At 44.6% G+C, this 27582-nt stretch overlaps 9 protein-coding genes across 9 annotated transcripts; 5 read left to right on the plus strand and 4 right to left on the minus strand.

Moving 5' to 3' along the window:
• Nucleotides 1-718: 718 nt before the first annotated feature.
• On the plus strand, nucleotides 719-1291 carry BHQ10_010201 (uncharacterized protein; the record flags this gene model as incomplete). Its single annotated transcript, XM_040872806.1, has 2 exons — nucleotides 719-752; nucleotides 804-1291. 2 exons carry the CDS (start codon nucleotides 719-721, stop codon nucleotides 1289-1291), a joined length of 522 nt encoding a protein of 173 aa, XP_040738703.1.
• Nucleotides 1292-2737: 1446 nt separating this feature from the next.
• On the plus strand, nucleotides 2738-5900 carry BHQ10_010202 (uncharacterized protein; the record flags this gene model as incomplete). Its single annotated transcript, XM_040872807.1, has 3 exons — nucleotides 2738-2754; nucleotides 2808-3305; nucleotides 5081-5900. 3 exons carry the CDS (start codon nucleotides 2738-2740, stop codon nucleotides 5898-5900), a joined length of 1335 nt encoding a protein of 444 aa, XP_040738704.1.
• Nucleotides 5901-6442: 542 nt separating this feature from the next.
• On the plus strand, nucleotides 6443-10870 carry BHQ10_010203 (uncharacterized protein; the record flags this gene model as incomplete). Its single annotated transcript, XM_040872808.1, has 5 exons — nucleotides 6443-6796; nucleotides 6854-7518; nucleotides 7597-8506; nucleotides 9752-9805; nucleotides 9911-10870. 5 exons carry the CDS (start codon nucleotides 6443-6445, stop codon nucleotides 10868-10870), a joined length of 2943 nt encoding a protein of 980 aa, XP_040738705.1.
• A 647-nt stretch (nucleotides 10871-11517) lies between these two features.
• On the plus strand, nucleotides 11518-13104 carry BHQ10_010204 (uncharacterized protein; the record flags this gene model as incomplete). The annotated part of the gene is made up of 2 exons (XM_040872809.1): nucleotides 11518-12280; nucleotides 12341-13104. 2 exons carry the CDS (start codon nucleotides 11518-11520, stop codon nucleotides 13102-13104), a joined length of 1527 nt encoding a protein of 508 aa, XP_040738706.1.
• Nucleotides 13105-13876: 772 nt separating this feature from the next.
• On the minus strand, nucleotides 13877-14653 carry BHQ10_010205 (uncharacterized protein; the record flags this gene model as incomplete). The annotated part of the gene is made up of 1 exon (XM_040872810.1): nucleotides 13877-14653. One exon carries the CDS (start codon nucleotides 14651-14653, stop codon nucleotides 13877-13879), a length of 777 nt encoding a protein of 258 aa, XP_040738707.1.
• A 4114-nt stretch (nucleotides 14654-18767) lies between these two features.
• On the minus strand, nucleotides 18768-19994 carry BHQ10_010206 (uncharacterized protein; the record flags this gene model as incomplete). Its single annotated transcript, XM_040872811.1, has 2 exons — nucleotides 18768-19222; nucleotides 19277-19994. 2 exons carry the CDS (start codon nucleotides 19992-19994, stop codon nucleotides 18768-18770), a joined length of 1173 nt encoding a protein of 390 aa, XP_040738708.1.
• Nucleotides 19995-21047: 1053 nt separating this feature from the next.
• On the minus strand, nucleotides 21048-22134 carry BHQ10_010207 (uncharacterized protein; the record flags this gene model as incomplete). Its single annotated transcript, XM_040872812.1, has 3 exons — nucleotides 21048-21329; nucleotides 21393-22040; nucleotides 22090-22134. The coding sequence occupies 3 exons, from the start codon at nucleotides 22132-22134 to the stop codon at nucleotides 21048-21050; spliced, it is 975 nt and encodes a 324-aa protein (XP_040738709.1).
• A 1146-nt stretch (nucleotides 22135-23280) lies between these two features.
• BHQ10_010208 (uncharacterized protein) lies at nucleotides 23281-25207 on the plus strand (the record flags this gene model as incomplete). Its single annotated transcript, XM_040872813.1, has 5 exons — nucleotides 23281-23604; nucleotides 23657-23932; nucleotides 23994-24860; nucleotides 24936-25023; nucleotides 25092-25207. 5 exons carry the CDS (start codon nucleotides 23281-23283, stop codon nucleotides 25205-25207), a joined length of 1671 nt encoding a protein of 556 aa, XP_040738710.1.
• A 183-nt stretch (nucleotides 25208-25390) lies between these two features.
• On the minus strand, nucleotides 25391-27118 carry BHQ10_010209 (uncharacterized protein; the record flags this gene model as incomplete). The annotated part of the gene is made up of 2 exons (XM_040872814.1): nucleotides 25391-26870; nucleotides 26928-27118. 2 exons carry the CDS (start codon nucleotides 27116-27118, stop codon nucleotides 25391-25393), a joined length of 1671 nt encoding a protein of 556 aa, XP_040738711.1.
• Between the last annotated feature and the right edge of the window lie 464 nt (nucleotides 27119-27582).

Raw genomic sequence — 27582 nt, forward strand, 5'->3', positions numbered from 1 at the left:
CGGGCTCTCTTGCCGAGTTAGGTAAAATGGACAAATTAGGATTAGGATCGTGGTTGAAGTAACAATAACTGCCTCCTGACGTCTGTTACCCCAGCGACTCAAAAAGTAAAGAAATAAACGCTAACAATTAATAAGATTATCGAATTTTGTCAAAAGACTTTAACGATCACAGAATTTAGTCAATGATCAAGTACCATGAATGGTTGATGCCGCCGCAAACTCCCGATTTACGATTTACAATTTACGGTAATTCCTCCAGCAGTAGAATAGCAAAAGAGTGTAAGCACCAGAAGTCGTTCATAGCACATGCGTGAAATCAGATTGAGGTTCTGCGGTGCCCGTGCGGTATGTGGGACGGACTGGGACAGGAACGGTTTGAAGCCATACAAATGATGAAACCCTAACTCGGATACCTGAGACGGGAAGTTTTCGAAGGGTCTGATCCGATGTCACTCAAACAGTAATGGACCCCCTAGAGCCTCAATCGAATTAAAGTCCATATTTAGTGATCGTGTCTTGGGTATATAAACATCTAGGATATTCCTCTTGCTTCCTTTTCTCTCTGCAAGGACAAGCCTGGTGCTTTTCACGACTCAATCTCTTCATATTCTTCTAGTTTCGCCCGTTTGATACGGACTTTTTATCTTCACTCTTTCAACACGACAATTTATACACGTTCATTCGATCCAACCATTCTTGAAATACTTCATACGCAACAATGAAATCCCTCACTATTCTCAGTATCCTTAGCAGTAAATATTCTACCTCCTAGATCTCTCGCTGTTCACTAACACTCCCTGAAGTTGCTCTTACCGCAATTGCCGCTCCTCCATTTGACCCGGCTGGGGCCAAGAATGTTGGCAACGGACATGGCCAACAGTTTATTGGAGGCCAATGCCTAAGCGACGCTGATTGTGGCAGCGGTTGCTGCGCCAATCCCACCGGTATCTGCTCTGGGCCCGGTGCGCAGTTTCAGAACGGAAAGACAGGCTGCGGCTTTCCAGGCGCCTCTACTTCAACTACCAGTGTTGCTGCTGCTGCCGTTGCTTCTGCTGCCGCTACCTCTGCTGTCCCCGCCGGAGCCTTGGCTTCTCCAGCTAACGGAGGCCCGTCATTCGACCCGTCAGGAGTGAAGAATGTTGGCAACGGAAAAGGTCTTCAGTTTATTGGAGGTCAGTGCCTTAGTACTGCGGACTGCGCCAGTGGATGCTGTGCTGGCCCATCTGGTATTTGCTCCGGCCCAGGTGCACAGTTTCAGAACGGAAAGACTGGCTGTGGCTTTGCTTCATAGTGAAAAACTCGTTCGGACTGGTGCAAGGGGTGATAGGCGGAGGATCTACCACGTGGTAGATGTGTGCTTGGGTTTTTGGTGTTTGCTTTGGGTGCTGTACAAAAGGGTTGGAAATTAGTACTAGGATGTACAACTAGGTTCTTTGCATAACTGCTATATTAGTACATGAAGCTGTAGGAGGAATAAATCTTATAAGAAACGGATTTCTGCATGATGATCGACTATTAAGATAGCTGATATGGTGCTAGTTCAGCTCTATGATTGAAACAGACTTGTGTTAGCTAGGAAAAAATCAGTGAAATATAGAAAATTTTCTAGGAGCCATCTAGCTGGTGCAGCTCAATTGCGGATTCCCATACGCTGCTTGAGCACAAATTATTTTGCATTTACAATAGATTGAAATATACTCGGCATGATGATGGTGCTTTATTCGTAATTGAAGGCGTTATAGCGCAGATATCATCATCTAAAATTCACTTGAAAACTTGAACCGAAAAATTGACTTCGAAGCATGGGACTGTGGAACCAGTATCGAATCATTTTTTATTTTATCAGTAAAGCCTTTCCCCGATCTCTCTGGAACAGGATCTATGAGGGATCTATGAGGGGTTTTCTTATTCTGAAGTTCTCCCAGTATGTCAATTATTTTGAGCCTTTGTGGTTGTGCATTGTTGTTTTCTTTCTTCATTTGTATGTGTAGGCTATTCATAAATACTAATCCAACAGTCCATGATAAATTAGAGTCTTCCCCAAAATATAATGCTAGACATTTCCTAGGTCATAGCTAGAACTCGCTACACTAAACCGCGCGCCTAGCCTAACACATATTTAGCATCAAAACTAGGCCTTCATTCCAACTCACATAAATCGTTGTCCACTCGTGCTATCATGAATCATCGAATCATGAAATCGTCCACAATTCTGATTATGATTTCTTCCACACTCAGGACCGGCTTTAATGAACTGAGGTACTCTCCGGAGTAGAATTTAATGTATCCGAAATGCATTTCGGGTTAGTGTCTGGGGTTCCATTCTGTCCTGGATATGTGAGTAACTACAATTCTGCCTGGGTACATTTAGGTTCTATTCCACCTTCCAAGAAGTGGAGAAACATCGAATTGTTGCGTGGATTAGTGTTGGACACAAATATTCAACTCATTCTTGCTGCCTACAGGATGATCATCTCGGGGCCTTCGAAGAAACTTCCCTTCAGGTGATTCATTTATTGCTTGTTTCGGAAATGACTGGTGTTGCTTACTTAGGCTGCCAACTAGGCAACTCGCTATAGCAGAAGGCTGCAGGATGTCTCAGTCATGGTTTGACTGCCATTCAATCTCTGAAAAGATCTTTTTTGTCAAGAATACTTGCATTCCTGTTATATGCACTCGGCAAGAGCCATCCTGAATCATTTGTTGTTCCCGGCTAACGACAATAAACTGGAGCAACATGATCGATTATACTGAGTAAGTTACTAAAAATCAAGCCGGCATTGTATTTGCCTAACATTTTCTGTTAGAATATTTCAATCCCCTCAATTCACCTTCCTGGTGGGCGAGGAAGAGATCCCTCTAACGACCCATACTGCTGTTTTGAAAGGCTTATCAGATCCTATCAATACAATGATCAATAATGGCACAATGAAAGAAGCACTATCCGGGGTAGCGGTCCTTAAAGACGTTGATGTTGATATCTTTACTGCATTCTGCGAATATGCTTATAGCGGCGATTTTGAATTTACTCGCGCTAATCATGTTAATCGAGAATTTGAAATGACTACCGAAGCGACAGGAGACAAAACACAAGCTTTGTCAACAGAAACACGGGTTAAGGCAGATAGATTGGATGAGTCCAAGGATACTGATGATAACGATTGTGACCGCGGCACGGATGATTCCGGTGACTGGGATCTGGAGCTGTGTCTCAACTCAGACGACTTTGAAGACCGTGTATTTATACGGTCTTGGAGATGGGACATACACCTGAAAAGGAATGACTTCATCTTCTGTGTCAGGGTGTACGTCTTTGCAACGAGATATCTTGTTGAACACTTGCGCAACTATTGTTTACAGCATATGCACCACAGACTGTGCGATGCTGATTTGACTGACAAGAATTCACGTAGAATTCTTAATCTTCTCGAGTATACGTATCTTCATACAAGTAGCCAGGAGCCAGGAGCCATGGGGTGAACCCTCGATGCGGGATTTGGTTATGCATTATGTCGCATGCAAATTCAACATTCTGTCGAGTAATGAAGACTTTGGCCGTATTCTGAGATCGAATGCAGAGATTGGCGCAGATTTATTTGTGACGATGACAAAGTGGAGGAGGAGAAAATGCAGATGCAAATGCAAATGTGAATGCTATTGTGGGCTGAGATAAGATGGAACCCAGGAAGTTCTTGAGTTTTTGTTATTGCTAAGAGAAACACGAATGGCTTTCAGGAGAATATAGCTATCAGATATTGCTTCACATTCGTATAATTGAATTCAAAATTGACAGAAAGAGTACTCCCGATGACAGACGATCCTAGAATCCCACAGTATAACGTATATAGCTGGATCGACAACCATCCCAAGGTCTACTTGTAATATAAGCACGGGTTGCCTTCCAGTTGATGAATTATGAATTTTGCCATGACCAGCTACCGCATACTCCGCATACTGTAGCTAAATAGGCTACAAAATGTGTTTTACACTAGTAAAGCGAAGACACACGGCCATACATTGTATACACCGATGAATTTGATTCGCAAAAAGATTAGATATCTAGTCCGAATTTTGATGATAAGGGAGATTTTGGGTATGTTAGAGTGGCGGCTCTCTCATTTTGTTCTCGGGATGATCGAGGAGCTAGAAGCCCGTACCTACATACCGCATACTATAAGATAATAATAGGTTAGAGGACTGGAATAATATGGAGCTAAGTGCTCGAGGTTGATGTAACTCTGACTTATTTTCTTTTGGGATGGTAGGATCATATCACGGTGGCTCAAAATTGTCACTTTCTAACATTTTAGAAGCTTATATCATATACCTTCCCTACAGACGGAGCCGCTGCAGCCTACAGTATTTAACACTTAGCATCTTCCCTTGACAGCCTGGAGAATCTCCGCAATGATGACAATGCCATTTTTTGTTCATTTTTATTATGGTTATATAAACAGAACTGAGGAGCTGAGCGTTTTTTATTGCTCCAGGCTCCACCAAAAGATAACTTTGTTCGAGTATATTTAGTCGTTGGCTAGCTCATGTCGATATTGATGCCAGGCGAGAGGGGACATGAAATGTATGTTTCATTTTTTTATGCATAACAATCTCTCCGTATGACAGTCAGTCTTCTCCATGCGAGCTTGAAAAGTCAGCTTTGTAATGTACTATCTATGGTACCTTTCCCGAACCCATGTCAAAACGTCATTGACCATCAGATTGCTGCCTCAAATATCTTTGTTCTAGCCTTGCTGCCTGGAGAAATGATTATTCCAAGGCATAAAACCAAAGTTCGAATACGCTCAAACTTGGAAATTTTCTTAGTGTTGCCTACCCGAACCTCTGCCTGTAAGTACCGATAACAGCCTAACGCGAGACGCCGCTATTTATTCAAAGATCAGCGACCACACAAATTGTCAAAGTCCAAAATCACTGTTCAGTAAGAAACAAGAACCCTAGTTCAATTAATGCTGTTGTTTAAACAAACAACATTCCATTGACAGAGCAACATGATTGATTATACCGAGTAGGTCAGGGGAGGGTATCCTGTCCAAATAGTCTGCTACTAACATGTCCCTAGAATCCTTCAATCTCCACGCTTCACTTTTCTCGTGGGCAATCAAAGGACCCCACTGACAATCCATACCGCCATCTTGAAAGGTTTATCGGAGCCTTTAGAAGCAATGATCAAGAATGGGGCCATGGAAGAATCTCGTTTCGGGGTCGCAGTCCTAGAAGATATCGATGCTGAGATATTTGCTGCGTTTTGCGAATTTGCTTATACCGGAACCTACGATACTACTTTTCGAAAGTCTTTAACCCAATATCCCCAGCAGTCGAATCAAAAAGTGTGGTTTTCGAACCCAGATTATGAAGATTGGAGGGCTTTGCAGGCTGCCTGGTTAGATACAGACGAGCGATACCATGAAAAAGACAAATATGGTGATCTCGAACTGTGCCTTGAGTACCGGGACTTTTCCAATCGGGAATTCCAGGAAGATTTTAGAAGGATTCGACCAATTCATACGCAGGAGCGGATCTCCCCACTCGTTTTTTATTATTTTGTTGTCAAAGTATACGTCTTTGCAACGAAATATCTCATCGAACCATTACGGCAGTTCTGTTTGGCAGCTCTGCACGAAAGATTACGCGAATACGAGTGTGATGAATTCGATTCAAATGAAGTTCTTGAACTTTTAGAATATACATATGCTAGTACCAGCAATGAAGAGCCAACGGGGCCATCGTTGATGCGGGATCTAGTGATTCATTACGTGGCTTGCAGGTTCACTATTCTCTCCAAGAACGGAGCTTTCACTCGTCTCTTAAAGTCGAATGCAGAAATTGGCACAGATTTATGTATTGCAATGATGAAATGGAAATGCAAAAGGGCAGACTAGGTACATGCTGAAATGGGAGGATCGGTCTGTATTGGTTATCGTGATTGCTTTATCATGTAAGAAGACAAATTATTGAAATCAATTACTTGGTTTTTAGTAGAACATGGCTGGCTGTCCACAATCGATTCAATCTACCTAAGTAGATATAAAGATTACAACTAACCGTGACTTAATGAATATGTAATTAGGTATATGAGAAATTTTGATCCCCCCTCTTCCCAAAATACATCACAATCCGCTGACAATCATCTGGACGATATCGAGCAGAATGCGTCATTCATATAGTCTATTTTGATCCTTAGCTTCATCTACACCTGGGCCTCTCAGCTCATAGTTTTGTGGTGACATATTTCCTTTAACACGTGAACGACTGATTTTCTACGCCTGCTGAAATTAAAATTGTTATCCTTAGGGGTAGTTCAGTGGCATATGAACCTTTCCAAAGCGGGGTAGATTGCAGGGGTTCATTTCTCCTTAATTATCTCTTAGTATCCGGTGACTCATTTTTCCAATATCAACACCTTCTTGGAGGGTTAACCACAATGGAAATTCACACCACGATACCACTAGACAATAGTGGCCGTGGCCCTCTCCGAGTCCCTGGTTTCAACGGCCTCCCAATTCATTATAAACTCAAACCCCAGGGTCGATTTGCGCACGGCGAGCGCGAGTGGCGACAGATGCCCGCGGTGACTGCTCGTGAACGAGCCATGGTAGACTTAATCAACAAAGTGACAGACAAACCCGGTTGGCATCTTGAAATTTTTAACGACGAGTTTGTCGATAGGTGGCGAGATAAAGCCTTCAAGACCAGTTCGCTTATGAGTGAAAAGGCTTGGAGCTGGTGCCTGTCGGAATTGCGTGATAAAGCTATTTACTTTCGCGAAACTCAGCATGTTCGTGTCTTAGATACTGGGTCTTGTATTTGCAAATCTGATAGACTTGATTTGCAGTCACTTGCTGCTTCGTTAAAGTCTGGTGCTACGTCCTTGCTCAATTTTCATTACAATAGTGAGGGTTGGCGGCCTGCATCCGACGATCCAGTGTTGAGTCTTGTTGATCCATCGCTATTTCCTTTGGTCTATGGGAGAAGCCTTGTCTTAGCCGATGAGGGATACGTAGATTTAAAAGACATTTTTGGTTCATACAAAGATGCTACTATCGCACCGGAACATCTCGATCGGCGAATTGAGTCAAGATTGGCTCAGCAGCAAGCTAACCAAGACCAGAGTGATAGTGTACGGATACCCATTTATCAGCCAAATCAGAAGTTCTCTTGCTGGAGCTCCAACCATCAATGGCTTCCTTGCGATGTGGAATTTCTCAATGATACAGGCACAGACATTCGTCTCGTGTCGTACATTAACAACTTGCATCCCGCTCACAAAACACTATATCGAGACGTCGAAAAATTAATTGCTTTTTCAATACCATTGTGGAATGATTGTCTAATTCAAGGAAACCCCGGTCTCAAAGATCCCTTTAACAAAGGACAGTTGGGACTTGTGCCATTGCGAATAGTCACCTACGGTATTGAGTGGGAAAATGAGCTTCCCGACTGGGCTGGAGATTTTAATGTCCCATCAAAAGAGAGGAAGATGATGTACCGCGAGACACGGTAAGATTTATTACGCTTGAGCAAGCTGAAACATCCAAGTGATAAGGATAAGGAGAAAATACGCGAAGTATAGGAAAGACTGGAAAGTCTTCTTGATGTCGCTGAGAAGGAGAAAATGGAACTACCTCCTCTGAACTCACACTTATGGCAGAAGGCTAAAGATTATCTCGAGTTTCCGGAGTACAAAATTGGATTATTAACACCCTTTGCAGCGCCAGAAAACTGGACGGACCAACCTTGGCCTCATATGCTACAGAAGCTAAACCTTTCACTCCACTTCAAGCATCCGGAACCGGGAACAGCATTCACCCACGAAGAGTGGAGGTCTAGAGGAAACACTAACAAGGCAATTATAGACATTGCCAGCGGACGGAAGCTCAGTTATGGTGGCCAGATTAAGAAGCCCATGGTACCTGACTTTCGGCCCTATAAGATTAGTCTACAAGATACATTCCGGAATCAAGGTCTGCAAGTTATTGTTCAGATTGACAGCATTGAGCTCACGCCAGATAATCCAGTCTATCGACCTGGTAGCTGGCAGCTCCCAGGACAGTTAAATGAACACATCGCGGCAATGGCTGTGTTTCCATACGACGTTCAGAATGTTACGACTCCCCGGATTGAGTTCCGCCAGGAGACTCCCATAGACAAGCAGTCCTATAGATGCGATGAGGAACCAGTGGCTCCAGGAGAAAAGATATACTATGATCAACGACTCAAGAGACCACTACAACGATATGGAAGACGTAACTTAGTGGAAATCGATGCTCTCACCCAAATTTTGGGTTTCCCACCTTTACATCTTTATCACGATCACCAGAAAGAATCGGCTTTTCAAAATATCGGATCTGTTGCCGCCCCGCAAGACCGTTTGATCACCTTCCCTAATGTTATGGAGCATCGACTCAGAAAATTTAAACTGGTCAACCCTACTATCACAGGTCATTATCGTGCGGTCAAACTCTACTTAGTAGACCCGCACTATCGAGTCTGTTCAACACGCAATGTMCCACCACAGCAACATGACTGGTGGGCAMAAGCCATGACCCAAAACTTTTTCCATAGATACACCACCATGCCACAGGAGCTTATTGACGAAGTTCTTCAGGCAACAGATGAATGGCCTATGGGCATGCTAGAGGCAAAAGAACACCGCCGGGAAATGATAAAAGAGCATCATTGGAATGAACTAGCGAGGATTAATAGTATGCCTAGATATAATTTTTAGTGGACACCCTCCTTCGACTTCCCATTTCACGCAACAGTCATAACTTCCATAATGACATTTTGGGATTACCAGAATCTAAAATTAGATTAACAGTCCTAACTTGCTTCATGTACATTTAATCAATTCTTAGAAACCCGCAAGCGTCTTGTTTCTTCCAAGACATTTTTCCTTCCTGTTACTCCACGTTAAAGCCAATAATCTCCGCGGCAGAGAAGTCGATCAAGGCTTTGGCTATTGCTTTCATGAACAGTATCTTTCCATTGATCGTCACAGCATCAAATCTATAGTGTATGGCGCATGTTATTGTTCCCACATGTATGATGCGAAGACGATATTGGATAATCGGTATATCAAGGTTACATTGGAAGGAATTTTTCCCCTCAAGTGGCTTTCATAAATCAGCATTGTTGTGTTGGTTGCTTATTTAGTCCCTAAATTAGAGTTTAGGCCTATACTTTCTGCTATCGAGCAGCTGTACAACGACGACGATATCACTCAGGCTGTGGCCTCTTTGGGTTTATCAGTTGCAGGATCTATTTTTTCATTGAGCTTAAGCTTCTTAAAGTTAGGAGCATCCTAATTGAGTACATTAAAGCATTGGCACGAGAATGGTTACGGTCATTAGAACCAACTAGGACTTGTCTCGGCTAGCCCTAAGGGGTCATCGAATTAAGTCCGATATGTCCGGTCACCAGCTACACCAAGTACAACGAGCGCTCAGCTACATACGAACTTCATTATGGACAAAAGAACAAACAAGATATTGGTAGTATGATAATATCCAAAATTGAGAAATTTTTCTGCCATGGGTGCACGACAGGAGGTCGAGATTCACTATGGTTCAATGGCCACAAATCAATTACATCATCATTTTGGTCGTAAGATGTGCACGGGTTAGCAGGTGCATCCATCGCTGAACAATCTACCATCTTTCATTATCGCGGCATAAGATCAGTATTCCCGTATATTTAACACGTCTACTGTAAGCTCTGGCTACGGCTTTAGATCGGTCTGCGAGTTTCGGGATTTTTCACTATCGGCTTTATATTCGGACTTAAGGTGGGTCACAGTCTGGATAGTAGCTTGACTCGATAACTACAAAGACACTGCTGAAGAAACTTGAAAATCATTCCAGATCTGTAATTGAGTCAAACACATCCTCAGAGAATTGTCAAACAAGGAAACACCATGAGCAAACTCCTCACCATCCTCGGCGCCACTGGCAACCAAGGCGGCTCAGTCGCCAACTATGTCGTTGCAGACCCTGTCCTAAGCAAAGAATATTCGATCCGCGCAGTGACTCGTGACTCTAATAAGCCAGCTGCTCAAGCACTAACAGCCAAGGGCATCGAAGTTGTCCAAGGAGACCTCGACGACATTGACTCCATCAAAGCCGCATTCAAGGGTGCGCATACCGTCTTCGCAGTCACCACAACCATTTACGACGACCAATTGAAAGCGCGTGAAGTCCGTCAGGGAAAAGCCCTTGCTGATGCTGCCGTTGAAGCAGGCGTCAAATACTTAATCTGGAGTACTCTGTCCTCACCAACACTAGAATCAAAGGGCAAGTATGCCAAAGTCGAATCGTTCGATTCTAAGTACGAGGTGGAAGAATATATCCGCAGTCTTCCCATCAAAAGTTCCTTTTTCGCGCCGTCGTCATTTATGCAGAATTATGCATCCATGATGGCCCCTCATCCTGTCGGCGATGGCACCTTTGCGATATCAAATGTTATTCGACCAGATACAAAGCTCCCGCATATTGATATCGAGGGTGACACGGGTAAATACATCGGTGCCATCCTAGCTGAACCTGAGAAATTCGAAGGAAAAGTTCTCTCAGCAGCGACTGACTTTTGGAGCCTGGAGGAGGCTGCGCAAATTTTGACACGTCTCAGTGGCGAGACGGTCAAATACAATCAAATTCCGGTCGATGTGTTCAAAGGGTTTCTTCCACCGCACGGTGCCGAGTGTATTACTGAGATGATGCTGTATAGTGAAGATGTTGGTTACTACGGAAGCGAGACAAAGGAAAAGGTGGCTTGGACAGCGAGTGTTGCTCGTGGGAGGCTTACGACTTTGGAAGATTATCTTGCTAAGAATTTGCCAAAGTCTTTGGCATAATCTGTGTATACTGCTAGTAAGTAACAGTACTTCGGCATCTCCACTATATAATTTTCAATTATATGCTTTCCGAGTCGCGGTTCAGTTTCTATTTGACTGGTAGATTATTAGAAATCAAATGAGTCGGATTGTAGTTATTGTACCGTTGAACTCTCTCTATTTTTCCTGCCTCGATTTCATCTCTTCATTCCTCGACCAACTCCAAGTTAACAACTTGCACCCATCCCATCCAGATTCCTCTTAACTTTTCAATGCTTAGATTCACAAAAAAAAACGTTTTTGATACTTTCACATATGTGTACTCTGTGAATGGAAAATCACGACTCACAAGACCAGCAACACGAGCTGTCACACCCAAGCATCCTTTCATATTGAGACGATGGCTACATTGAATGATCAGATAGTGGTTGATCGTCTATAAAAGTAGCCAGGTTGAAACGACTTTCCATTCCCATCAACGGTCTGGAATTATTCTAACGCATATGTATCAGGCGGTTTTCAAACATTTCGCATGTGGCGCGCGTTTCTCTCCTCCAATTTCGAGCCCAACCTAGACCAGAGACAGTACAATTCTTACAAAACGCTTCAAATCCAGATTTCGACGATACCAACTCGCCTGACGACGGTTTATCTTGCGATACACGAATATGACCCCTCCACTCCTCCGTCTCCTTGAATCCATTCTCATCGACTCTCGCGATGAAAGCAACTCCAGGGAAGTTATTACCATGGCGCAATCAATGGGCCTCTTCCTGAACATGATAGAAGGCATGGGTCTTTACGCGTTTGGGGCAGTTGACGACGATTTTCTCTTATCGTTCTATCCCGCTGATCGTCCGCTTACCAACCACGCCATCATCAAGATCATATACCCAGAGGCCATCGAGAAGGAGAAAAGAATGAGAATTAGCCATATCACTTCAACACAGCCGTCGAGATGGACAACGACAACGTGGGATCATACCGCGAAAATGATTATTCACAAACTCGACCAGATGGGCATTGATTGGGCGGCCGTTGAATGCTTCCAGAGCGAGGGCGAAAGGGCGGGTGTGAGGTGCACTGAGATAACGGTGGTTATAACTGTCTACGCCTTGCCGATGATCAATTGGGTGTTTCTGAAACTAATCCATGATATCCATGCGATGACGGAAGCTCGTGTTGAGATATGCGTTGGCAAGCTAGTGAGACATGATGGTATGGTGGTTGATACTTTTACGGATCAGACGTTTCTACCACCTGGAAGTAATGTCTCGTTCCACTATGTGGTTGGGGAGTTCTCTGGTGGGATAATTGGGGGCATCATAGAGCTGGTTGATGGTGATGGTACATGTCAAAAACTATGTGCATTGACTTGCCGGTCTTATCTGCCATCAACAATGCTTGTACAGGACGTCGATTCTGGTCTAGGTATGTTCTCTGAGTGAATCGAAATTTTCGTAAATGATACTGATCGAAAATGACTTGCAGGTTCAAGCCGTACACCATTACAGCAATATGGAACCATCACCTGTTCATATCCCAGCAATCATTCGTGGTTCCAACATGTCTCTGATGCCTCAAGAGAATTAAAATGGCTTCACAACGTGATCGAAGGGATCGAAAGGGACTGGATAGCGGATTGTGGGCCGCATTTTATGTCTCACCAACGAGCCTATTTACAGTCCAAGAAAGACGAAGCACACAAGATGAAGCAGATTATCTCCGATGATAGTCTCAGTATCGGCACAGTCTGCGCATTTTCAGGCACACGCATATCTCACAATCATCATCTCGACTGGGCACTCGTTGATTTGGAGGGAGCCCGGGACCAACTTGAGAGTGTAAATATGATTCGAGAGTCGTTGTCATTCGACCAAATCAAAATGCCGCCAACCAGCACGGAAACACTCAAACCCGGCTCCGCTGTCTACAAAGCGAAATACCCGGATCTCACGGGAGGTCACGTCAGCTATACAAAAAGCTATGTGCGTTACAAAGATCAGGAAAGTGATAAGGTCATAGTCGCCGCTGAATGGGCAGTTATCCCAGCCCGGAATCACCAACGATTCAGTGAGCCCAAGGACTGCGGTGCGTGGGTCATAGATCTTGTTAACAATACAGTTGTTGGGGTGATATATGCCTTGAACACTGCAACTGGGGTGGCGTATGTTACTCAAATACAGGAGATATTTGATGATATTGAAAAGGATACAGGGCTGACCGTGCGTTTACCGAAGGGAGTTGGGTGTTAGGTTGAAGTATGCATGTTTCTTTAGGAATGTCACACCAATGGTGTACGATACTATGTGTTTGATTACCAATACACATGATCGAAGATTACAATGCACAATTCGGACATTACGAGATATATTCGAAAGCTTTTCATGCTAGTAGTGGCCACACCAAAAAAAGGTAATGTCCAAAGTAAGAGTATTGGAGACCTCACATAGAGCCGATTCCTTTCCCCCATAAATGCCAAATGATTTTTTGTTAGAAAGCCTCTGGGTTATTCACTATCTAATCCTTCTGACGGGCTTACCATGTCCTTTTCCCTACTTTTGCCATGCTCGCAGATATAGCGTTAATGGGTTAAGTGGTCAGAACAAATCCATGGAAGCAGCTGCCATGGTTATAACCTGTAGTTTGGTTCTGTCTGTCCGGTAGTGACATATTCAATGCAGAATTGGCAGCTACTTCCGGGATGGGCTGAACGGGTTATTTTCGCTGGCTGGATGATCTCGCCGATCGGGTTGGCGAACGAGTAAGGAAGCAGATAAATTAGGTATGTGAGCAAAGGCTTGAGATACTAATGTTTAAAAAGGGGGGAATGAATTTCAATCAAAGAAAAATCTATTTTAGATTTTCTATCATTCTCATTGCACTGAACTCGTTAACCCCAACACCCCATATTCACCCAAACCTGATACTAATGCCAATAATTCGCCATGCTCGTCCATCGTCACAGTATTGAATCAAGGTGCACGCTACTGATTTATCATGCACTTGCCTAGTCGTTGTCCTTGTTTAGAGACGGTCAAAGTTGATGGGAGTGAAGCCACGAACCTTCTTTGCCTTCAATGACTTGTAGTCTGCATCATTGTCGGCCTTGCGCTTCTCAGTGAAAAGAGCGTCGTCGTCATAGCCGTCGAAAAGATCTTCGTCATCTTCGGCTTCCTCAGCTTCTTCAACTTCATAATATCCATCTTCGTCGTCGTCGTCGTCGTCGTCGTCGTCGTCGTCTTCATCATTCTCGTCCATACCGTCGTCTTCCTCGGCTTCGTCGACAGATTCCTCCTCCTCGTCCGAAGACTCGGCGACATGATGGTTGGCAGCAACGCTTGCGTCGGGGATATGCGTGCCGTTGCAGTGGATGCTGCAGGCTTCCTGAAACTCTCCAAGATCTTTTCCCGCCTTTGCTAGAGCCTCGCATGGTAGAATGTACCGACGGTTGCAGGAGCTGGTCTTATGAAACCAGTAACAGTTGGCGCAGTTTCCGTTGGCGATGTACCCCTGGTCATCCCATGCAATCACGCACTTCCGGAAAGGACCTTTTCCTGCAGCGCACCGGCTACATGGCGCTGTATCGGCAACGGTGCCGTGGGTGTAGATCTTGGCTGCCTTGCGACGATAGCTAGTGTCCAAGGCCTGGGCACGAGGCTCAAGCCACTCCAGATCGCGGACAGGGATGGTAAGGTTTCCGCCACAGCGTGAAAGATCAATACCGGCAATCGGGGTCACCAAGCCTGCTGCAGCAGTCTGGCGACGGCGTCTAGAGGCTTTAGCGTTGGTTTGTTTGGCCATGTTGAGAAATTTCGAAACGTGATTTCTCTAAGAAATGTGGGAATATGTCATTAAACACGTCTGAAATCAATATCTGGTGTTTCCACTGCATACAGCCAGGATATGAGATGAATACGGCTTAGAGATGATACATACCTGAGATTTGACGTTCGTATCTTTGACGAAAATTCTGAAGATTCACTAACCAAAATACGAATTCAGAGATTGTGTGAAGGTAAGAACAGAGGAGAGAACTGGGGGTTATAAATCCTTTTATACTCATGTTAGCGAGGGGATGTGAAGACGGACTTTCCCATCAACCCAGGCACCTGGGCGCAGGGCGCAGGCTACTTACGTCACAATATATGTGGAAGCAAACAAGAGAATACCAAAGAGCACACCGGATCGCCCTATCATTTGTATTGTGTTGTCTGTAAGCTAATTGAGACACGTGAACGTTTGAGTTCTTAATATTCGCTTCTTATTCACCAGTGGGGACCGACGTTGCTTCGCTAAAGATAGGTCGCAGCACAAGAATTTGGATCTGAAGCGCTCTATATAGTTTTATCTTGTTGTTTTGTATCTTCCAGTGGATGTATAGAATATGACTATCACGGCCTCCACGCACTCATATCGGTATCTGTTGAAAATAGCCCATTTAGGCGAAAGGAGCTCGACAGATATTGATGACACTCACACATTACCAGTCGGAGGGCGACCCATCGCTACATCAAGCGTAGAATTTGACAAGTACCTGGGTAAGCCATGCTATAAGTTGCTGGGACTCGTCTGGATAATAGACAATGCATTGACATCTCTCTAGGAGTATAGGGACGAGGAGTCATCCAATATAATAAGTTATCTCATTAATTGTAACTGGCGAACTCCTTGCGGCTCGATCGAGTTGATTTATAATGTAACCGTCAAGATCTGACGGCTCTATCTGCTCATAAGTAATCATTCTCACGTGTATCTTCTCCGTCAATGCTCCTCAAGAGCAAATGTTTCTGCTTGATCTCCTTTTGTTTTCGGCCAATTCTGACCTTCAACCTCTTAATCTTGGCCTTATATTTCTCATTCTCTTTCTAATTTTTCCAGTTTATCAGAAAAATGATGAAACTGTGTGCGATTCTTTTTATGACTGTAATAAGACTATCCAACTCTACGGTCACACTTTGTCAATGTGTTAGGGCTACATTAGATAACCTGTAATGAGTCTTCATCTGTTTTAATAAATTTTTCTAAAAATTAGATCTTTAGACAGGATATAAAATATAATCATAAATACTCTCTAGACTAGGTTCCTAGACAAGACAAGAAATAAGAAGGACATTTTGGATGGTGTTTTGTCTTGATAGGCTTGAATTCAAGCTATTTTCATTTTGTATACGCTTATTTTCACCAATCTAGTCAATCGCAGTCTTATGTGTGCTGTCAAGGACATTCAACGCCCGCTTCTCCGCTTTTCTCTACCAATTCTGTCAATCGCAGTCTTATGTGTGCTGTCGATGACCATACTAGTCGCTTACAGGCTTATGAGTGCTGTCAAGGATATTTAGGACTTTTTTCTTCTGCTTAATCTCCCCCTGCTTTCTGCCAATTCTGGCTTCAAGCTGCCCACGCCACTCCTCAAAAATCTCCATCATCCCCTCACTCTCCTCCAGCCGTGCCCGATCCTTTTAATGGATCAGGCTATCCAGTTCATCGGTGAGGCTTTATCGATACCTCAAAGCCAATTCTGGCATCTCTGGTGGTGGCCTTTTTTTTTTTTTTTTTTTTGAGAGCTCACCTCTTTCAACACAACTGTGACTGCCTCATCGAGAGAAAGAAACAGAAATTTCCTAACCAGAAAGACTCAAGCAATTGACACAATGGGAGGGCTTCAGAGTAATATAAACCGACATTTATCTGGCTTCAGAAAAATCGGGGAAAGGTTCTGCTGATAAGGGGTGAGGTCTGCAAAATTCTCGGTGCTTTTGAGACGAAGGAGATTCTGCAACAGAGCGACAATACGTTTGGACTCTGCTTCTCCAGCGCCGAGGGAATGATATCTTCACTGAGTCCGCAAGACTGGACGATGCGTTCCGCAAAGAACTTGGACCACATCAGTTCTTGTAGCTTTGGGTTGGAGTTCTCGGGCATGTTCCATTCTGGCATTACACATTTGGCAGTCTGTTGGCAAAGTTTCACGACTTTGGAGCTCACGTTGCGCTCGATCGAAGTGGTCTGGTCGTTCCGGTTCTTATCGTCATTATCATCCGACGAAGCATCCCTCCTACTCTCTTGCTTTCAATCCTCCATTCATAATGGTAAACGGCCATAGCCTTGGGGATGGCGAGTTTGGTATCGTTTTCCAATTCATTGCAATCTCGTCCGCACAGTACTTTATCACCATCCTTGTTCTGAAGAAGTCCACCGAGATTAATGGCATACCTGCCTCTGGTATGAGCATGTTGTCGACGAACCATTAGTATTCCTCTGTGTCGATTATCTGTTTGAGCCGACGCTCATACCACTTATGCTCGCAATCGAAAAATGGGATTTGATCTTGGTGCTCGAATGAAATGGTGGTTCTTGAGGACACATGTCGTTTGTGTGGTCTAGGATCGATATCGTGCAAAGTGCTTATATGTAGCAGCCAGAAGATAGACCGACGCGCCAAAATCGAGACTGCGCTGGAGGTGGAGTATTTGTGTGGTTGATATAGGTAGATTATGGACGTATTTGCGCATGTCAGGTTTCTCGGATGTACTAGCCATAATCGAAATTCCCATTCAGGTGCTCGTTGTTGAAGGAATTTGGTACAGACTGCACCCCGGCTTCTCTCGTCCGAGCTTTCTTTCCCTTTAGCTGGCTAATGTCCAAACAGCCAAGCTTTAGGTCTGATGATATCTGCGATCGACTCTGTAATTACTTTTTGTGTGTCATACTACTTCAGCGATGGTAATACACCGACAAAGTTCGACCTGTCAAAAGTCTGCGGAAGATGTATTGGGCGATTATGGCGAGCGTGAACATTTCGTCATAACGCACTCCTGTCTCTTTAAGATGATATGAGAACTAGTTTGTTGACCCCTGAGCAGACTTCAAATGCTGGTTAGCCCACATATCATTACAATAGACTGGGGCATAACAAACCATTTGCGACCTACTGCGGTTTTCTCGGCCGCGGTTTTTTTATGTTTTTCACACTTTTGATGCTCTTCAATCTTAGTTTGGCAGCAATTTTGACGACTGTTGAATCCGTACAGAACAAAAGAGTTGATTTGGTGCAGTCTAACGTATTTTCAAAACAATAACGAGAGACTCGGATTTGTTCATTGCTGTCATTATGGTTTGTTGTCCGCGTTGACCGCTAAAACCGCCCAAGGGATGCACGCTGGCACCAACCATTTTCATTGGGCTATTAAACAATTGTCGTAGTCGATGGGATTTCGGAGAGTTTTGGGAAGCTGCTCGATTGTTAGCACGGCACATTTTCGCAGTGGCTCGGCGTTTTACTCACGTTTCTTAGATAGAAGAAGATGATATGTATAGCATACTGAAGCCTTTCCATGGATCAAAAGTATGCATTCAAGTCAGCACTAGAAAGTAGAGACAATACCCTCCAGAATGGCTGTCTAGGATGTCACTATATGAGAGAAGAAGAATATTTTGAAGAAAAGAATCCAGGGAGGATCTGACCAGCTTCTTATATCCCCTCTTGCTAGGCAACAATGTGTTAAGTAGCCAATCATCGACAGTATATATTCACAAAAAAGCCGTTTGACAGAGTGTGTCTGTCTTTCGGGCAATGGGAGAACGCCCGACCACTCATTTCCGTTTGTACCCCCATAATGAAAAGGGGGGAAAGAATGGCATTGTCATCGGGTACATTATCCGGCGGAGGTGCGTGCCAAAATTGGTACCGCGGGGGATCCAAGATACAAAGATGCTACATTGTATTACATACTCTAGGCTGTAACTCCTCAACTGTCTGTTATCGATTTGAAAGAAGATACACAATAACGTTCGACTTAATTTGGTAGTGTGGCGTATGAAAGAGTGGCGATTTCAGCCACCATGGAGTAATTTTCCCTCAAACCCGATGAGATATCTTTATAAGAACAAAGAAAGAAAAAAAGTTCCAGATACATCAATTTCTAGTACTAAGCTCCACGGCATTCCACTCTTCCAGCCTCTCATCATCCCATAGCACATACCCCCATTTCCACTCCCTTCTATTGATAGTCGGATACGAACTGTAATGTCCAGTTCCATTTACCAGCCACAAATCCGGATGTAGCTGCCCCTCCAAACCTGCCCAGTGCCTCGTCCAGCATTTGTTCGGTTTCTCTAATACAGGCAGAGACGTTATGAATCGAGCAAGATCGGCACGTTCGTATCGATCTGCTGGCGAGACAAGTGGTAATTTCTGTTCGTCGTTGAGGCCAGTGACTTCCCATAATTTCGTGGTGAAGACGCTGCGTAGATTGTTGGAGACGGCGATGTGTCGGTCATCGTAAGGTTGTTGGAGGATTTTGTAGAGAAAGTAAGGGCCTATTTCAATCATGGAGTAGCGGAAAGTTATGGCCAAAGACCATGGATCTCCTATTAAATGTCGGTCATTTGTCCAGTGAATGAGTATTGATGAGTGGAACAAACCGCGCAGCTCATAAATCATATGAATTGGAGTCCCTAACGGCAACGTCCCAATCGGCGCATCATCCAGCACATCCGAATTTTGCGTAGACTGATCATCTCTGGTGGAGTTACCAGGTTTGTATCCGTTGATCAGAGCAGTCGTAATCTCCTGAAAAACCTCAATATATTTCGACATGAAGTAATCCAGCAGAGACCCGACTTCTTCAATCTCCCATGGCGGCATTGTGCCCCAAATCAGCCGCCATGCTTGCTCGAGTGTAAAAGTTCGATCCGTCCATTCATTCTCAGATGGTCTTTCCAACCCTGCCGAAAAGGGAGATGAAAATGAAGAAGATGTTGAAGCAGAACAATGCCGACCATACTCCGGCTGTCCAAATATATGACACCACGTTTGAAGCCTATAGAAAGCGCGGAAAAATCTTGCTCGCTCTGTATGCGACAACTTGATCGGTGATGGCCACTTTCGGGCTTTGTGATCCCACCACGCGGGCGCTGGAAGCGTAGCCGCATAATCATCCATGAAATAAATAGCTGATTCATGCATTTTCATCATCTTCATGATCTCGTCGATTGTAAAAGAGTCCGCTTTGAACCTGCAATTTTTGCTCTCTCTTGTCCCCCGACGTCGACAGTCTAACAGATCGATAATCTTGTCGCGGTTGCGGATGTCTTCAGCGATGACGCCCTCGGAGCGCATGGCCACGACGGCTTCGGCCATATCGACTTCGTCATTGTGTTGGCGACGAAGGAGATCGTATAGAATTTGGGACCGGAATTGGGTATATGTTTGAAGGTATTCAGTTGAGGCCTGGTTCAGGGCGTGGATTGATTGAATATTGGGGAGTTGTTGGAAAATGCATATTTTTAATTCGACTGGGAGGCCGTCTAACGTGTTTGTTGCCTAAATCACCTCTATGTTAGTCATGATTGACAAAGAGTCCAGAGTCTGCTCTACCATCGCGTATTTTAAATTATCGTGGCAGAATTTGAATGTGTCGATCTTCGCATTGAACTGGTGATGGTTATCTGCATCCTCTCACCAGCAGTTCTCTGATAGCAGATAGCCCTAACTTTCCGAAACGGGCGACTGATCGGGCGGACTCATGCAGTATTGTTCTTTCTCCAAGTCGAGACTGAGGTCTATAACCTGCTAATAATGATCGTTAGTGTCGTTAAAGAGGATGAAATGAAGGAAACGAGGTTGGAAGGCAGATAAGCGTGCGGGGAAGGTATAACAAATTCAGAAGCTCTTAAACGCTGCGGGCAACGGACTAAGGCATCAAGGCAGCGACTCAATTATCCCGGGCTCCGATTTTGGCCCTTTCAGCCCCTCGCTATTCGATAGGTCAGTCGATATGTTCAACTATGTAGACAATTACATACAGTGAAGAATCCTCACTGTTGTATCACAGCTTAACTATTCAATACACGGGCGCAATTAAATTAATAAGCTAGCTAGATCAGCCCTGTCGGTATTAAATCAATTCGAAGCCAATATGATTCCGTGAAAGTCTTGATGAATGTATTCTATCAAACCAAATTTGACATAGCTTGTAGCAGAATGGAAGTAAAATGAATGAGAAACTCCGACTCCGAGACGTAGGCTGCACAGTTTTAGTCCGCCGCCAGAAAGCGCTTGTTATGCACTAAATGCAGATCAAATGTGTTATGTCTATTCATAGTGATCATCTCGTCTATCTAATTCGCCAGAAAACTAGGGCTCTACTGGCTTAAAGAGAATTATCACCACATATGAAAACCAAGACCTAACTCACACCAGACCAAAAACCCCCGAATACGCATCCGCCACCTCCTCCGGCAACGGCCCGGCTTCAACAATATCCATATTCTGCTGAAGTTGTTCAACCTTCGAGGCGCCTAGCACAATCGCATCACCATACTTAGCATCCAGAATACTGTGGTAAGCAACCCATCGAAGCGCGCCGGCGTGGCCAGAGATTCCGTGTTTGGAGGCGATTTCGACCGCGGCGTCGACGGCGGATATGACGGAGGGTCGGAGATACCATCTTGTGTACAGTTGGCCGATGGGGAGCTTCATTCTTTGGCATCAGATTCTATGGATCCGTACACATGGTGTAATGGGAGTAGAACATACCGTAGTATCGTACCGATTCCCAGGTTCGGTTTTGGTTCTGTGGTTTCCAGAGAATATGCCCGCTGCCGCAGGACTGAATGCATAAAACGCAATTCCATGCTTTCTCAAAACCGGCACAATATCTTTCTCCGCTGCCCTCGCAACAGCATTATAATGCCCCTGATAAACACTCGGCTTCACATACCCATTCTCCTCACAAATCTTAACCACCTTGTCAATCTCTTCAGGCGAATGATTCGACAATCCAAATCGTCGGAATTTACCTTCGACGTACGCTTTATTCATTGCTTCGCATGTCTCCTCAAACGGCGTCGAGCGGTCTGGGTCATGTAAATATTCAATATCGACTTGAGGTAGTTGTAGGGCTGTTAGACTCGCGGTAATGTTGGACGCGATCTTTTCGCGCGTATGCGGCCGGTCACCGCGGGGCATTATCTTTGTACTAATTGCGAAGGATGGTGGATTTTTGTTCTCGTATGATTTCAGGGCCAGGCCGACGAGTGGTTCTCCGGTAAAAGGGGCGTGTGGAGGGTAGTTTCGTGCAGTGTCGAGACTGGTGTAGCCGCGAGCGAAGAAGGCGTCGAAGAGTTCTTTGACGGCTTCCGGGGTGCCGTACCGGGCCATGGGATCTTTTGATTTGTCTCCTACCTGTTATGCTTATTAGCCAGAGTATTAAGAATTGGGGAGACATGGGTACATTTGCAAGGCCTAGGACGAGCTGCGGTGCTTCTTTAGATGGCATATTGACTGCGATGCGGTTGTATCTAAATCGATATCTGAGATACGAATAAATGAAGCTGGAGCTTGAGTTAAATAGACAAAGTACCCCTCTGTACTCCAGCCAATTGGATACTCCGGCAAAGGTTCTTTGTTGAGCTGATGTGCAAGGGTCCGATTGATGCGCCGGCTAGACAGTTACACCAATCGGTCGGTGCGTCGTATGTCGATCAATCGAATGGACATAAGCGGATGGTCCGTTGACTCTTATATTCTAATGACGTCAATGATGAATTTCTAAGCTCAATTCTCTTCATAACATATTTTCCTGAGTTTCCATTGTAACCGGTTGGATTTAGGGTTTAGGGCTCGACATCCGTGCCCTAAACTCCGTACATCGGACGCTCTTCTTTCAAGTATCCGGTCCACGACAGACAAGAAGACAGTACGAAGAAAATTGATCTGATCAAATGTCCTACAATATAAAGATTTAGTTACTACGAAATTAAACTTCCATCTTGATACCTAATGCAAAGCTTGGCTCTGAAATCAAGTTTGCGCGTATATAAAACTTTGGAATCAATGCGAAAACTTTGAAATGGTTAGTATAACGTGGCTTGCACGATCGAACAGTGAAAGAAGAAAATACCTAGGTACATTGGGTTTATTCATCATAACTTTAAAATATATGTTCGATAGTCGCTCCGCTCTGGCTACAAGATAGGAGACGCAATTGATACCTAGGCTTCATGGGTGACGGGGTGTAGAATAGGCCTGGTCTAGGCTATCTCCCATGATTCTAATCCAAATAAAAGTTTAATTAAATTCAAATTTTATGTATGACACGAATCTCAATCAAATGCTCATTATGAAATCCCAAAATTCTTTTTTGGCTATGTTTTACACTAACTTGCTTGATAAGTATTCTGGATCTCGATTACCGTATCCGGTAGGTGGACGCGGACCTAAAACCTCTCCAATTTAACGAGGGGTTGGTCCCACTTCAGTATCGGAGACAGGAACGTTGATAACAAAGCTATTTTTCGACAATAGATCTTACTTGTCATGTTATAATCTTAGTTCTTTGACTTTAGACACATCTGGTGCGCGCACATTTTCATCTTCCAACCACTTGTTTTGTGGTATTACTCTAATCAATCCGAGATTAATCATGTCTTCTGAAGATGTACAAACACAAGACAAGGTGTCAACCAATTGGACGACACTAGTCGCAGAGAAGCAAAAGGAATGCCAACAGAAAATCCCCGAGTCGTGGCGACTCTCACCAGAACACTTGTCGACTTTTACTCGTCCTGGCATCGACCTCATTGCTGCTGATGCTTGCCGAAAATGTGGAATCATGTCAGAGTTGGAGCTGGACATCACAGAAAAGTTCACAGCTACAGAATTGGTACAGCGGCTGGCGACTCGTGAAATCAGCGCCCTGGATGCGACGACCGCTTTTTGTAAGAGAGCGGCCATCGCCCAGCAATTGGTGAATACGCAGTCTACCCACCACGCGGAGAATTCCTTGCTAATATATGTAGACGTCTTGTCTCACTGAAACGTTGTTCCCGGAAGCATTGGCTCGCGCCAAGTTCTTGGACGGGTATATCGAACGTACGGGTAAGGTTATAGGCCCTCTCCATGGGTTACCTGTCAGTGTTAAAGACAGCTTCAATATTGAGGGCGTGCAATCTACTGTCGGGTATGTCTCGTTTCTCGAAAATCCGCCTGCCAAATCAAACTCTGCCTTGATCGACATGCTCTTGGAACTTGGAGCAGTTCTGTATGTGAAGACAAATATTCCCCAGACAATGATGGTATGTTATCATCTCTATTCCACGACAAGAAAACATAATGACAGATGGAACTTTGATACAGACCGGCGACTCGGAGAACAACATATTTGGGCGCACCTTGAACCCTAATAACACAGCTGTGACTGCCGGTGGTTCCAGTGGAGGTGAAGGAGCCTTGGTCGCATTTCGGGGTTCAATTCTAGGAGTAGGGACAGACATTGCTGGATCCATCCGCATACCCGCTCTTTGCTGTGGGGTGTATGGCTTTAAGCCTACTGTTGACCGCATACCATTCGGAGGCCAAACCTCAGGTGCTACAGTGGGACTTCCAGGTCTGATTCCATCCGCTGGACCCCTCGCCCACAACTTGGAAGACATCAAACTCTTCACAAAGACCATCTTGGACTCTCAGCCTTGGAAATACGACGTCACTGCCTTCAGTGTTCCATGGCAGCAGCCTGCCTCGTCGAGCCAGAAATTATTGACGATCGGTGTTCCCCCCGAGGATTCTTCTTTCCCATTGCATCCTCCAGTTCGAAGGGCATTGGAAACCGCTATTGAAGCCCTTGAAAAACAGGGCCACAAAATCATCCGTCTACCCGTTGACGAGAATAGGAGCCTATCATACGGAAATCGAATCGCCTTTCAATACTTCATTTACGGACCTCATGAAGATAACATTTCTCCGAGCGGCGAACCTCTTGTGAAATCAGTCGCAAAGTCTTCTTCTCCCATGTTCACTGGTCCATTCCCAGTCAATCCCGAGGCAGAGTTGGTCGACAAGATTACAGGATTGCATGATGCAAGGCACAGGTTTGCAGACTCATGGAGGAAGACGTGGGTAGAACACAGCCTTGATGTACTTTTGGCACCTGGGTCTCAAAACACTGCTGTACCGCACGACACTTACGGATGGCCACCTTATACAGTTGTATGGAATCTTCTTGATGTGAGTGTTTGTATTTCCGTTACGATAGATAACGCTCTGAGAACACATAATTCTGACAGCTGCTGCTTTCATTAGTACCCTGCATGTGTTATTCCGTTCGGCAAAGTGTCGAAGGATCTCGATCCAACGCCATTCAAAGTAGAGGATGATGTGCAACCCTCGTGTAAGTCATAAGGAAACGATCTTTAGATAGATAAAGCGCTAATAATTTTCTCTGTTCCTTTTTTACAGACGATCCAGAAGCTGTTGATGGCCTTACTTGTGCAATTCAGATTATCGCACCAAAGTTTCAAGATGAGAAATGCTTGTTTGCTGCAGAGATCATTGATCAGGATATTAGAAAATAGTCTGAACAGAAGTCAATGAACAGAATACACAAGTGGTATCATTCGATAGAAATATTAATCTGCATATAAGAATGGAATCTACTGCTAGCCTAGAAATAAAATCCGACTTTCCACACCAATCTTCAATTTCTACGGAATACCTCTATAGACACACCCCGGGTGGCAGGGACTCTGTGTTGCACCTCATACATTTTTACCCATTCGCATTCTTTTGTTAACAAGAGCATCCACCGCCATCAACCACTTCGTCCACAATTTACCATCTCCCATCGCCAAGATTCGCTCCATACGTAAGTAGTTGCGAACTTCTTCATCCTCAGTCTCGGTTTTCAAGCTCTGCTGGCAATTAGGACCCCATACTTTCCATTGACGACTGTTCACTGCAGAATCCTTTGTCTTGCTTGCCCAAGGATCTTCTCCGTTAACAAACCGGATCCAAGAAGCTGCAAAGTCCTTTGCCATAGTGATCTCTTCCGCGCTAAACTCATTTTCCAAGTTTCTAAACAAATAAAGTAACTCATGAGCATGGTAAGCGGTGCCTTCCAATTGGTTTTTGATTCTAGATAATTGGTCGAAATGGTAATGGAAAGTTGACCCGGGCTTTTCCTCGAAGGACAATTTGGCAGTTGCGTAATTAGGGATTTTGAAGACTGCGTCACCGCACATATGTTCCGTTCTTTGGATGAGCTCCTCCTGGCTTAGACCGGGCGTGATTCCGTACTCCGTTAATATCTGCGTCACTGCTTCCTCATCCTGAATCTGTTGCAGCATTGTATGGCGTATGAAGTCATAGGAGTCGTCCACGATATTCAGATGAAATATGACGCCTTCGTGGTAGGTATCCCCGAGCATGAATGTTTGCACCCAAGATGGAGATGGATGGATCTCAAGTGGATCCTTTGCATAGAACCAATTGTCTAAGCAAGCATTGCCAGTGCCAGAGAGAACTCCTTGGATGATTGGTGTTTCGTCCGCTAGCTTTTGCTGCGGGACATCGCGCAATTTATCGAGGGCACTTCGGTCCGCAGGATCTATTCCAAAATGCCTGCACGTTGCTATGAAAAGCTCCTCATGTTGATCCATACTCCACGCCGGAATGGAGACACTGAGGCCCGACATGCATACAGCGCGATGGAAAACAGGGGGACTTGCTGCACACATCTGGTGGCTAATCGATATACCCCCGGCAGACTCCCCAACTGCAGTTACCCGGGTTGCCTCTCCTCCAAAATGATGAATGTATTTTTGTACCCACTGAAATGCGACTTGCTGGTCCGTGAAGCCAAAATTACCACAGCCGGCGAACCCGTCTTGTTCCAATTCACGTTTAATTGATTGACTAGCGAGGAAACCTCCTAGGCCGACACGATAGTTGAAGTTGACGCAAATGATAGGTATACCCAATTCTAAGCTTTGAGATACTAGATTTACCGCATCGAATATGGGAAGATTGGCTCCGCCGTAGAGTAAAGACCCGCCATGCACGTATAACATGACGGGAAGCTTTTTGATAATGGCATCACTAGCCATCGGCACTACGATATTCATCACGAGTCCGTTCAACTCATCCACTTCTGGCTGAATTGGAAAGTGAGTGGCCGGCGGTACTGGGACCAGGTCGTCACTGTCGTCCTCTTCTGATTGCGGATGAGGACAGCTGGGCCTTTAAATGATTGAATTGTCAGTTTAGGTTTTGCGCTGATGAGAAAGCTCAACCTACCCAAGGACTGTTCCGTCATGAAAGTCATCGTTCCATGAAGTCTTTAATGTAGAACGAGTCCATCGCTTTTTAAGAAATGCGTACGGGATGCCACAATATTGTCGAACACCATTAGAGTACTCGAAACCTTTCAGCTTTCCAAGTCCTGCAATATGGGTATAACAGGTCGAAACGGGTGTTTTGAATGACATTTTGGTCGTGGAGACAATTTTAGTCTTATTTCAAGTGAGATATAGAAGTCGTGAAGTACTTGTAAGGTAATTTGCTTGCCGAAAACAGCTGCATTTGTACTTTGATATCCAGATGGATATAATCTAGGCGGATAGATAAAATTATGCCTGGAGATCAATTTAGAGTATACAAATCGTACCAGCAATGAGAAGCAACTCTGCGAACTATTCAGTTTTATTGCATATCAGGACGTAACCCTAAATATTTGAAATTTTGAATATCATTGGCCAGAGCGGATATTGATAACGTGGAATTGAGCTAGAACCATAATGGCAGGTTGACGCGCCTCGGCAATTCCGCCGATTTGACTTTGCCACGAATGGAGTGCCTCGGTTTGATCAACTACACTGATAAATGTCCAGTTCTGGTGTTCAATTCGCATCTTTCCAAACCAAGTATGTCGACCCGTTCTCGTGCCGGCTGC

The sequence above is a fragment of the Talaromyces amestolkiae genome, assembly GCF_001896365.1.
Source record: "Talaromyces amestolkiae strain CIB chromosome Unknown scaffold30.1, whole genome shotgun sequence".
Taxonomy (NCBI): domain Eukaryota; kingdom Fungi; phylum Ascomycota; class Eurotiomycetes; order Eurotiales; family Trichocomaceae; genus Talaromyces; species Talaromyces amestolkiae.